The following is a 12,730-nucleotide window of genomic DNA, read 5'->3' on the forward strand; positions in this document are numbered from 1 at the left end:
ATTGTAAAAAGATGACGTTTCACAAACCTGCCCATGTGCTTCTCAGCCGATGTATGCAGTGATCAAGACCATTTTTAAGTAACATTGGATATATCCCATGCGGGAAGTATGGAGCAGCGGATCGTCTTGCGTTTCCGTGGGGTTTACAAACAACGAGCCCATGACCCTAAGGTCACGGAAAGGGCTGTAGTTATTGTAGTCTGTTATAGTGTAGTTATCTGTATAGTGTAGTCTGCTATATTCTTCTTCTCTGTTATTCATCTTCTACTCATATTCCGTTAGGGGTAGGGGGCTTCAGTCTCCCTCTTCATCCCCAACTTTGAGAAGAGTAGGCCAGAGTCGGGGAGAAATCCGTTTGCCGACGCATCCTTGGAGGTATGTTACGTAATTTCTCATTGCTTAGCCTCCCCCCCCATCCAGTTAATTTTGCGAAACTTGCGGCCCTAGATCGCGAAAAAGGCTAACCTGGACTTTCTAATACAAACATCACAATTTCGAGAATCTGCAACCCACGACTGCGGTTCGGTTCAAACTACAAACACGTGTTTCGGCGTTTGAGCGCGTCATAGTTAATTCCCAGACACATAGGTAGGGAATAATCGTAATTTGGTGCAGCTATGGCGCCATACGGAGCGTTTTGATGTTGAAATAATAACTGTTAGGTCTTTCAGTGCATAGTGGGCCAAATTCAACGAAGGATGGCGAGGCCGGAGGTATGCTGCCTGCCACACCCACCCAACCCAGTCATCAGAGCGCGAGCCCACATTTCGCCGACCGACGTTCGTTCCCGTATCGGTTTTTAATGTCCGTGAAGTAATCGATTCATTCAGCGATGTTTACAGAGACGAGTTCCGATTTCACTGAAAAATGGTTTCAAGGTCATTTGTGGCATGAGAACACCAAAAATAATCCTTATTTTGCACATCATGCTGCTGTGCGTATGGACACTACCACTTGAGCGCGTATCTTAGCAGCAAGGTTTATTCGGCAGTCACTGGAGCAGCGAGCGGCCCGACCGCCGCGTGCGCGTGTCGCGGCGTGAGGGAGGGAGTGGATGTTTGCAGAGCTTATCTGTTGTCGCTGACGAATGGCATATAAGACATTGTGAAACAATTCGCGAAATAAAAGGTCTTTACGAGTTGGAACCTTTTCTGTCCGTCAAAAAGTCCTGACCCCTCAAGGTCACCTTTCAAGGTCAAACGCGGCTTTAAAGGACGGGGAACTCCATATCACCCAAAAATGACCGGCCGATTGTTAACTAACAAACGCCAGAACATTCACCGCAGTAAGAGCTAGCGTCCGTCAAAAAGTCCTGACCTCTCAAGGTCACCTTTCAAGGTCAAACGCGGGTTCAAAGGACGGGGAACCCTATATCACCCAAAAGTTGCCGGCCGATTTTGACGGACGCTAGCTCTTTCTGTGATGAATGTTTTGATGTTTGTTAGTTAAAATCGGCCGGTAACTCTTGGGTGATATGGAGGTTCTCGTCCTTTGAGCCCGCATTTGACCTTGAAGGGTAACCTTAAGGTCAGGCCTTTTTTTGACGGACGGCAGCTCTTTCTGTGGTGAATGTCCTGATCCTTGTTAAACAAAAATCGGCCGGTATTTTTTGGGTCATATGGAGTTCCTCGTTTTTAGTGCGTGTTTGATCTTGAAGGGTGACCTTGAGAGGTCAGGACTTTTTGATGGACGCTACCTCTTTCTGTGATGAATGTTTTGGTTTGTCAGTTAAAAATTGGCCGATAATTTTTGATTGATATGAAGTTCCCGTCATTTGAGCCCGCGTTTAACTTTGAAGAGTGACTCTGAGAGGTCGGGACTTTAACGGACGCTAGTTTTTTCTGCGTTGAATGTTCTGGTTTTCAGAAAACACAAATCGGCCGGTAATTTTTGGGTGATATGGAGTTTCCCGTCCTTTGAGCCCGTATTTGAACTTGAAGGGTGACCTTGATATGTCAGGACTTTTTGGCGGACGCTAGATCTTTCTGCGTTGAATGTTCTCATGTTTGTTAAGTACAAATCAGCCGGTAATTTTTGGGTGATATGGAGTTCCACGTCCTTTGAGCCCACGTTTGACTTTGAAGGGTGACCTTGAGAGGTCAGGACTTTTGGACGGACGCTACTTCTTTCTGTACTGAATATTCTGGCATTTGCAAGTTGAAATCGGCCGGTAATTTTTGGGTGATATCGGGCTCCCTGTCCTTTCACCTAGCTTTTGACCTGGAAGGTCACATGCTATTGCAAAAGAAGTGTCATCTTTGGTGTTCTCACGCCATAATTGACCTTGAAACCATTTTTCAGTGAAATCAGAACTTGTCGCTGTAAGAAATGCTGAATAAATCGCTAACTTCACGAACATTGGTTTTCATCCGAAGCGGAAATAAATTTCAAAATTCTAAAAACGCCACGTGGACCAGTGGAGCTGTCGGACACAGAAGACACGGATCTGCGTGCCAGCCCGGACAGAGAAGCTTATCGGAAAGCGTTCCGACACGTCTGTACCGGCGACGTGGGACCGAAGTTTCACCACGCATCAGTCATTTCGTAAATATATTTAAGCACGATGGCTGAGCGGACAAGAGAACGGTTAACAGCATGTTCTATGTAGGATCTAGCAAAGCTTTGGGTCATACACAACATACCAGAGCTATGGGTATGTCATGCCAGATGCATTTTGCAGATTTCGATTTGTTTTAACCACCCGCAAATAATTACGAACATATGGCACTGGAATGACAAAAATGGACCAATTATGAAGATACTTTTCATATTTATAGCTCGTGTTGCATAACATCACACTTGTACCATAAAATGCGAATACAAAACCGCTTAAATGCAGGTCTAACCAGGCAGAAACAAGCAGGTCAACCACGTCGCACGCAACCAATGGAAGAAGTCTGCAGCACGTCACAATGGTTGGTGCCTCCGAACAATACACTACATCAGCGGACCAAACCGGCCAGCCACCCCCGTGGCGGCCAGTGCCACAGGGCAGGCCGCCTGTCCACAGCAGTTAGCTGACGGCGGCGGCGGCAGGGCGTGCACACGCGGAACACCGAGGGCGGCGGGGCGCGACTCAGACCGAGCGCCGCAGGGCCGCGCCGCGCCGCGCACTCCAAACACTGCGCGCACACGTCGAAAACAAATCGCAAACCGTACACAGATCGCCGCACACGCCATCAAACAAATCGCAGCGCTCGCCGACGACACCAACGAAACATGACGCGCTGCCGCCCGGCCGCAATATCACAACGACGTTCGACCGAGGTCGCGCCGGCGCGCGGCGGCGCGGCGGCGGCGGCCGATGGGCGCGGGCGCGCCGCCGGCGGCCCGCTTTGGTTAACTGGTACTGGCCGGCGGTCTCCGACACCGCAGACGGGGCCGCCACTCGGCCGACATGTCGAGTCGAGTCGACGCGACACAGCGACCCGCCACAACTCGACTGCAGCGTCCGCGTCCGCAATTACACTGACATGATGCCATTCAATCTACCCTATATCACTAGTCTACTTTGCCTCTTTAATTCTTTGCCTGATTGAACAGTGTGTACTAGCATGCATTCGATCGAGAAGTGCTGCTCCCTCCACGTGCAGACGCATGCGTGCAATGTGCTGAATAAGGTAGAATATTATACTTAACACGTTTCCGACGAAGCATCGATAACACAGTGGAAGGGTCAGTCGCGTGACAGTCCCATGCGACCCTCAGTGGCAGGGCAGAGGGAGAGGCCACGCCTATGATAATCCGCTCCTCGACAATGTTCAAAGGGACTGCCAGCTACTTCCGCGACTATAGATACCGAGTGACTTTTCAATCGATGCTCCGTGTTTGTCCCACCTATTTGCCTGTGGAAGTGTCTCTGCCCTGCCCCGACCCCCCCCCCCCCCCCCTGATACACACATACGGGGGTCAACGCACCTCCGCTCCGGCGGCGGGTGAGGTACAATCCCCCAGAGGACCCGTTCATAGGTGGCTTGCTATCTTTGGTCGACTGACAAGTTAGAATTCAGGCGAGAAGGGCCGCGGCGTGCCCGCCATCTTCCGGCCAGCTCGTTCACCTATGCTTCTGCGCTCGACGCCTGGAGCGCGCTACAATATGAAGAGCTGGTGGTGGTTCTGCAGCAGATAGTCGGTGAACGTGTTGATCGGCCCGATGGCTGCCAGTGACATCTGCCGGTTGTGGTGCCAGATGAGGTTCGGTCCGAACACCACGGCCAGGTTTGCTGACGTCATTTTGTTCAGGTCGCTGCGGTCCATCACCTGAAACGACAGCCCCACCGCCGACGGTGAGCTGGTGAACGGCCGGATCGGAAACAGCAGCTGTTGGCATTTTCTGTACTGACACTGTATGTTTAAAACTCGCCGTGATAATTTACAGCGGATCAAACAACACGTACAGGGTACAAACCGCAACTCATGCCATACCTTTCCCAGGAAGTGGATGATGTATTTGAGAACCACGTAGTTGTCTTCCGGTAGCTTTTCGAGCACCAACGACTTGACCGCCATCCCTCTCTCTGATCTGGGCAACGCTGCAAAGGACATAGCAAACAAACTTCAACATCATTCATTGCCCTAAACAAATCGTCGGCTGCATAATGTTCACAATGGTGACTCGAGGAAGTCAACGGCACATGACAATTCGCAACTTCGCGACCAAAGGTCTCTCTGCAGCCTGTTTGCTACACATCCACTACCAAACCAAACCACATGACGGGCGCCGTCACAAGACGAGCCTGTTTCTGAACAATAGCAGCGCAACGCAATAAACGGCACAGCCGGAGACGATTTTCGCATGCATGCTGTCCGTCTAAGTTATTTCATATCGCGTACGCAGTGAACACGATACAACGCTTTCAGCGAGGCGACGCCCGCCCAGTCGAAACACCTCCGGCGCCGTGCGTCACACACAACCCTGCACCGGCCGTCCGGGACGAGGCGACCCCCGCGGCTTACCCTGCACCTGCACGATCTCGTCATGCAGGTCGAACGTCATGAGTGGCTCCTCGAGCTCGCGCAGGAACGACTTGATGAGCACGGCGGCCACGTGCGCGTCCGTCAGCTGCACCGTCTCGGCGTGGTTGAACTGTGACTGCAGCTGGTTGATGAGGCGCACGTTGGCCGAGCGTCGGAACAGGCCCTCCGTCTCCAGCAGGTCCGGCTGGCTCAGGAACTCCACGCACTGCACGGCAGCCAATGCTTGTTAGACGTCCGTTTTAAAACAACGGCAAAGTGATCACAGTATGCTGCTTGTTTGCTTCCTCTACTAGACGAATGCACAATCATTTCCATATCATATTTTGTGGAAATCTTGCTTGTCAACCTCCTACCATCTTCCACCCACAAAAAAACACGCGTGAAACCTTTCTGGGCGCCTTGCAAAACGCATTTTACACGCAGTGAGCCACAGGAGCCCGTCACAGCGTGTGAGAAGGTGAGGTAGACGGCGGCGTCACCAGGTCGGCGAAGCGTGCGTGCGGGGGACCCGACAGGCGCCTCACCTGGCGCACGACGGGGGCGATCGGGTCGCCGCCGTTGTGCTCCTTGATGAACTGCAGCGCCACACCGAACTGCTGCGTCTCCAGCGGCGTGTGGAACTGCACGCTGGGGGTGGTCGGCAGCCGCAGCGGCTTCGACACCAGCGTGCGGTCGTGCCTGGCGGCGGATAGCGCGGCGTCAGACGAGGCGGAGCCCGGACGGCGCTGCGAGGAGCGAGCGACGGCGAAACTGCGCCTGCCCACACGGCAGCCGGTGACTCAGAGCGGTGCCTCACTCAGCACCGCCAGATCAAAAGACTGCGAGGAAAACGCCACCCAGAAGTGAAAGGTAGCCCTATTTTTCTGCGACACGTTCCCTGAAGTTTGATACGAGTTGGAATCTAATTTCTCAACCCCGCCCCTTCCCACGACTGGCACGGCACAGGATAGCGACTTCCGTCCTGTTTTGCACGCTATCCACCCGTGCTGGGCTAGAGGGCAAATAACACCGGCGCCCAACGCCAACGTCCCGCGCAAAAGACTGCAAAGACCAGCAGCGCAGAGCCCAGCAGCTGATATGATGACCAAACTGCCGATCGGGCATCGCTGAAGCGCCGGCTAGACACTGCTGGCGCCAGTGCGACGGTTATCAACGACGGACCCTACTTCACGGGCGGAGGTTGTCCCCAGCGCTGCTTACAGTACCGAACGACGGGTGTAACGTCACCGGACGCCCATCAAAGCGTGACTGGGGCCAAATGAATGGCCGAGATTCGGCGGCAGCAGCGAAAACCCGTCACTCACAAACAACGCAAACATCGGTCTAAACAAAAATCAAAATGGATTTATGAATATACGTTGCTACTGCCGTTTGTCATTTGACAGAAAAGCAGCCGTCATGCACAGCACCCGTCCAGGGGGCCGGGATCCACCCCGGCCCCCTCGGGTCAGCAGCGCGCGCGGCCGACGGCTCGCGCCCACGCACACCGACGACAACCTTCACGGCTTTGGTCGGAGCAACGGGCTGAGTGCCACCAATGTCTAGACGCAAGCGCATGAACTGTAATTTTGGCAACTAAACGGTGACGTAAATCAGACGAGGAATTCCCCGCCCAAGCTAGTGGTCAAACAACGAAGCGTTTCTAGCAGCATCGTTGCTGTGTTTGCGCATGTTTGCGTCCTTCTGCTGCCTACACATGGCCACAATATACGACATACGGCTGCATAGTTCAATGTCACCCATTTTTCAGAGACACGCTGTTTGCCGAAATACGTCTGTCCGTACCCGTCGCTCATTTGATTGGAGCGTCTGTCTTCGGATCCACCCATCCGTGGGAGGGTGGATCCCAATCTCCTCAAGCGCCCACTGTTTGCCCCAGACTGCGATGGTCCGCGGCTGGTGGCCACAGCCGTGCTAAAGGTTGGTTGACGTCACAGGGCAAGATGGCCATACCAAGCATGACGGGACGTCAAACTTGTTCCACTTAAGTCTGCCGCTGACGTGGAATTTCACGAGCGGATGATGGAGTCAGTGCCCACGCAGCAAGCGCTGCTTGGCGTCGGCTCTCGTCACAGGAATCTATCCGATGAAAAGTTTCGCAGTCCCGAATAACCCCTTAAAAGATCGTGCGTGAAGAGCAGTGGTAACATGTGAGCACATGCCGTCTATATTTAACGCGCCCAAACGGACCTGTGACCACGTCGTTTTAAATATGCCAATGTTCATTCATACTTCGCTGTGTATTTGCGGAACTCTTTCCCTCCAGCCGTAGTCCATCATGCAGTGCTTAAATCTACCGCTCGAACATACTCTTGGGTAGTCGAACTTATCAAGAAGGATACAAGACAACCGATGATAGGCTTAATTGCATTATGATATTTTAGAATACTCACTCCAACTCAGTGTAGGGTATTTGATCTGATTCATAACACTCACTCCAACACGGGCTCGGGTACGGTGATCTGGGGCATAATGCTCCCTCCGACACCGGCAGGGGTACGGTGATCTGGTCCATAATACTCACTCCAACACGGGCTCGGGTACGGTGATCTGGTCCACAGTAATCCAACACGGGCTCGGTTACAGTGATCTGGTCTATAATACTCACTCCAACACGGGCTCGGGTACGGTGATCTGGTCCATAATACTCACTCCAACAAAAAGCTCGGGTACGGTGATCTGGTCCATAATAGTCACTCCAACATGGGCTCGGGTATCGTGATCTGGTCCATAATACTCACTCCAACACGGGCTCGGGCATCATGATCTGGACCATAATACTCACTCCAACACGGGCTCGGGTATCGTGATCTGGTCCATCGGGAGATGATTCCGAAGTTCGTGCAGATAATTCACGTACAAGATCTTCTTTCCAAACTTCACGCTGAAATGGGAAAACGCACGAATTAACACAGCTTGCACAAACAATTTCATCCCTCAGCCCATGCGACAGCAGTTGCTTCTTTTAGTCAGCGGATTGGACCAAACACGCTGGCAACTCTGGGCAGATACGCAAAAGCGCAAACCTCATTGGTGTCGAGATGCATGCCACAAAACACTTATTGTCTTGGCAACTGGGGATGGCAACGCCCGATGCAGCCTTCAACCACCGTCTGCGTCAGATACCGCGTCATGTCGTTTTCTGAGGAGAAAAGCTGAAGATTTTGCTCGACCTCGCTTAAGTTAAGAATATAACGTCACAAGACCTGGACATTTTCAAAACGTCCGCCCTCCACCATTTTTTAAAATGCATATTTTCTCCCTACAACGTGACACGCAATCGACTCATGTCTAGGTTATTATGACGCATGGACTGGCGTCAAAAGACACCTCCCATTCTCCGTTTCAGCTGTGGAGAGCTGATTGACCTGCTCAAGGCCGCAACAGGTGCGCGGGGCCAACGCCGAGTCCAAGCCCCGCCCACCGGCAGCAGCTATCCAGGTGAAGCCTTGAATTACCATCTATTGAAGGTATCGTTATTTCTATCTTATTTTGGCTGACATAAGTCGCGACGGATTCTCTCGTGTTGAGCTTTTTGGATTCAACGAAATCGAGTCATATTCTAAAAAATCATTCAACGATGACGTGGCAACATGACTGACGTCGACAGATCACCCACCATGATTTGTGCATTAATGCTTTAGTCTCTTAGCATTGGGTATTCCACAAATCACGTTCATCCGTCACACACCACACCATGATGCACTACTACCTCTCTTAGCATTGGGTATTCCATAAATCATGTACATCAGTCACACGCCACACCATCATGCGCTGCTACATCTGGATAGCTGTTCACACTAAATTGATCAAATTGAGTGAGGAATAAATGACTCAGATAGTGCAAGATATGGCGGTCCTCTACCAACCGACATGATTCGAACCCATGCACCTCAACATGTCACAGAAGTCTGACCTGATTGCGGGGCGGAACAAGTTGTAGACAACCCGAATGAAGTTGGTGGGGTGCACCAAGTACAGAGCTTTCAGATTTTTCTTGTACTTTCTGTCAAAAGCCCGATATGCCTGCCAGAGCCAGCTGAGGGGTGGCTTATTTTTGCTGTTCAGTCCATAGTGGAAATACACCAGGCTGTAGTCTTGCTCAACATACTGGTTCAGCGTGAACATCAGGTAGCTGAAAGCAGAAGTTGACAGGTCAGTCAGATCATCATGTGAATTGAGTCATACCCTATGTCTTACAGGAAGACACCACACAGCTGCAACACAAGAATGCACCGCACCGATCATCGCACTATCAACGCAGGACAGTTGGCCCATAGAGCGGCAATTCAGCGGGCTAACACATGTCAGCAGGACCTCCGCCACAAGGCGCGATACGCCACCTTTCCCCGGGGCAGTCGGTGCTCACCTGAGCAGCTTGGTGTGGTTCAGCACTTTGTTGCTGGGCAGCCTGCACGCCGAGACGACGATCACCTTGCGGCCGTACGTGTCATCGCCGACCACGTCCACGATGCCGTGCTGCGCCACGTCCCGGTAGTCGGCCTCGGTCGAGAGGCGCGCCTTGCGGTACAAGTCGTCGTTGAGGTCGAGGCCGAGCGAGAGTGGCCCCAGCTCGGCCTCGAAGTTCTCCTCGATGGTGCCGTCCGAGACGGTGGTGTCCAGCGCCAGTGCCAGGTCCAGCTCCGCCTCCAGCTCGGCGTCTGCCGAGAGCACGGCGCGCGTCACGCCCCACTCCGGTTCATCCCGGACCCGCCTGTGACGGTGCTCCACACTCCGACACAGACCCACCGGCCAAGATAGCAAGAGGAGAGTGTGACCCCAGACTGTCAACAAAGCCAAAGTTTGCTCCCCTCATGCTCGGTTTGGTGAAACAGGCATAGCATTTCAAACTTTCACTTGGATATGGTGGCATGTCTCCACTTGGGTGGACCCACTCCAGTGTCATATATTCCATAATGATGACAATGACAAGATAAGGCAATTCTCCACACTACTGACCTGTACCAGCATTGGTAGCACATGCCACCTCAGTGTCGTCAAACTCCAGCTGAGGCTCGTAGTCGTGGTAGTCTGACAGTGATGGGTAGGGGTCGTCACCACCTCCTGACAGCGATACTGGCCCAGAACCTGACCCTGCCAGCCCAGCCATGTCACACATGTGCAGATTCCTGGTGGCATGTACATTAATACAGAAACCATGAAACTTTTGTCACAAAACACAGCATTCAGTATCATTGCAAACTATGTTGTGACACTCCCATCATTACAAGACTTTATGCCTTAGATGTTTAGAACCATTAGCCATTAATGGACTGCCTGTGATGAATGCATATGAAGAACCATATAACAAGACCCCCAGAAATGTTTCAGTCTAACAGCAGCTAACTTTTTTGGCCCTAGCCCCAGAATACATCTGCTAACATGCTGTAACCTTGGGCCTCTGTCCATGATTTTGACATCTCAATGGAAACAATGCTAAATTTAGGCCAATTTCCTTTAAGGGTGCCCACAGCTATTTGCAAAATATACGCTGGCTATAACACATGCCATAAACTAGCCAAAATCGCTGAATGCTATTGCTGGATCCTCAGACTGTGCCAGACCTAGATCTAAGTACTCAATCAAGTGTTTCTGCAGACAAATTATTTGACAATGCTCTTATTAAGTTCAACTCCCCCCCAGCCTAAAATCCAATGTAACTAAGATGAAAGTATTTAGAAACACTAAAACTGGATGCAACAGTCTTTTTTGGTACAACTTGGTACAACCAGGCATATAAGAAATGTTCAGTGCAAAAATTCATCATAGATAATGATCTGAGCTGAGATAAAAAATCACAAAACACAGCATATAACCAGTGACTTGACATAAATGACAGAGCTCTCAGACACAAAGAAAATAAAACCAACATATTGATCTAGTGAAAATAAAGCAGAAAACAATTTTACTATGCCTTTCAATGAAAGTGCCAGATAATATAGTGAGAGAGATATGGAGCATAAACATTTAGGAGTGTGACCAGACAGGACCTATAATAACCCAATTATGTGAAAGAGCCTCCTTTTAAGTTAGGCTGGGTTCAGGTTGGTCAGATTGGTTGTACATCCCTTACAATGATGAACCAATGAAAACCTGCGGGATTCTTTCAGTCTGTTTATAGGTTGCATGACAGTAGAAATAATATCCTAATGGTTAATGATAAGCCAAGAATGTGATACAAAATGCAAAAACATGAAGCACTAATTTTGGCTAACATGCCGTCACCAATGTCACAATTCTATCCGTTATGCCACATTATAAAGCTACAACTCCCAACACATTGTGTCCATATCTCTGTCACTCCTTGCATACTGTAGACAAGTAGATTGCCTTACTTCTTTGCTTGCCAACAAAGAAATGTCTCCTATACTGTTGTTGATGCCATGACAATGTCTTAGACCATGACAATATGAGCATTGCAACCGTGACTATACCAAACCCTTTCAACATCTGGAAAGTCATGGGCTCAGATGTCATGTTGCAGACAGATCCAGACACGAAAGTAAACCATTATGGAAGACCTACATATAACGATTCACTTACCAGGTTGTGCCACTTTTGGCTTCGCCTTGGATGTCTTGGCCAGCGATTCCATCTTGAATTTGATTACTGTCAACACAAATACCTACAGCAACAGCCCTTCTCACTGTGATTCAACACCATTCCCTAAGGTGCAAGCATACCTCCTGGTGATTCGAAGCGGAAAACACCCCTCGAGTGAAAATCCTTCACACGCCAGCAATTATCTTTGTACCGCGTAGCTGACCAGTGATGCAGCAGACACAAACAACGGTGATTGGGTACGTGACGCATCCATGCGCCATTGTGGACATGGATGAACTCTGGCTCTGGCAGGAACTCTGGTCTGGCTCGAAAACGTGAATCAGCTGATAACACAAATCGACGTCATATTCGCGGAGTTCTTCCAATGATGCGGCGCTTGCTGGATATGGATCATTGACAGTTCCAGAAGAGGCGGTTTCGCCGAATCACGAAATATTCTCGAAAGTGGCCATTATGTTTTTGAGCCACCAAACCACTCCTTTTTCGTTAAATGTCGCGTATCAAATGTGATATTCGATGACACTCAAAACATCACAATTTCACCGCGTCTATGGCACAAAATGAACACTCTCAAGCTTCCCTTTTTTCATTCCTGTTGTACTGGCGGCCTAAGTACTCTGCATGTCCTGTGCCAGCATAATAATGCCAACTGCCCTCTTAACTACCCCGAGACATCGTGACCAACATTTACTTCTGCATGACACTGACACTATTCGAATCGTCATCGGCGTCAGGGGCACGGTTTTTGGAAAAATCCGGGGGTGGGCAAGCTGACTGCTGTGAAAAGGTCGGAAACCATGTTAGTTTTCAGGCAGTCCAATTTCTCCACGCATTTAGGCCACTTTCCATGCGCAGTTCGGTAGGGGAGGGGGGGGGGAGGGCTGACGACAAACTTAGGGGAGGTCTGTAGTCCACCTGCGAGCTGATTGCGAAGCGACAACGCTGCGTGGCGCAGTACATTCGCCGAGCCTATAAAATTACTCGTGTTCAAACCATCCACAATGGGGGCTGCCGCAGATGCCGGGTGCGATTCACCGCTGCAGCTCCAGTGCGTGAGTCAGTGCGCGCGCTACCAGACACGACAAGGCCTCACAATTCTGTGCCCTCCGACGGCATACCGATAGGACTATCACGTGTTGGTGATACCAGCACCCACGAGTGATGCGGCCTTAACATCCGGCGAAGGCGC

At 50.8% G+C, this 12,730-nt stretch overlaps 1 protein-coding gene across 1 annotated transcript; it reads right to left on the reverse strand.

The window, feature by feature from the left end:
• Positions 1 to 3,869: 3,869 nt before the first annotated feature.
• On the reverse strand, positions 3,870 to 11,800 carry LOC119091695 (Rho GTPase activating protein at 68F). Its single transcript, XM_037214522.1, has 9 exons — positions 11,521 to 11,800; positions 9,937 to 10,071; positions 9,347 to 9,638; positions 8,894 to 9,112; positions 7,763 to 7,861; positions 5,502 to 5,655; positions 4,957 to 5,182; positions 4,426 to 4,532; positions 3,870 to 4,260 (listed from the first exon to the last, which is right to left on the reverse strand). The coding sequence occupies exons 1-9, from the start codon at positions 11,570 to 11,572 to the stop codon at positions 4,090 to 4,092; spliced, it is 1,455 nt and encodes a 484-aa protein (XP_037070417.1). The 5' UTR covers positions 11,573 to 11,800; the 3' UTR covers positions 3,870 to 4,089.
• Positions 11,801 to 12,730: the final 930 nt, after the last annotated feature.

Source organism: Pollicipes pollicipes, unplaced genomic scaffold, assembly GCF_011947565.3.
Source record: "Pollicipes pollicipes isolate AB1234 unplaced genomic scaffold, Ppol_2.1 Scaffold_3447;HRSCAF=4054_pilon_pilon_pilon, whole genome shotgun sequence".
NCBI classification, from domain to species: domain Eukaryota; kingdom Metazoa; phylum Arthropoda; class Thecostraca; order Pollicipedomorpha; family Pollicipedidae; genus Pollicipes; species Pollicipes pollicipes.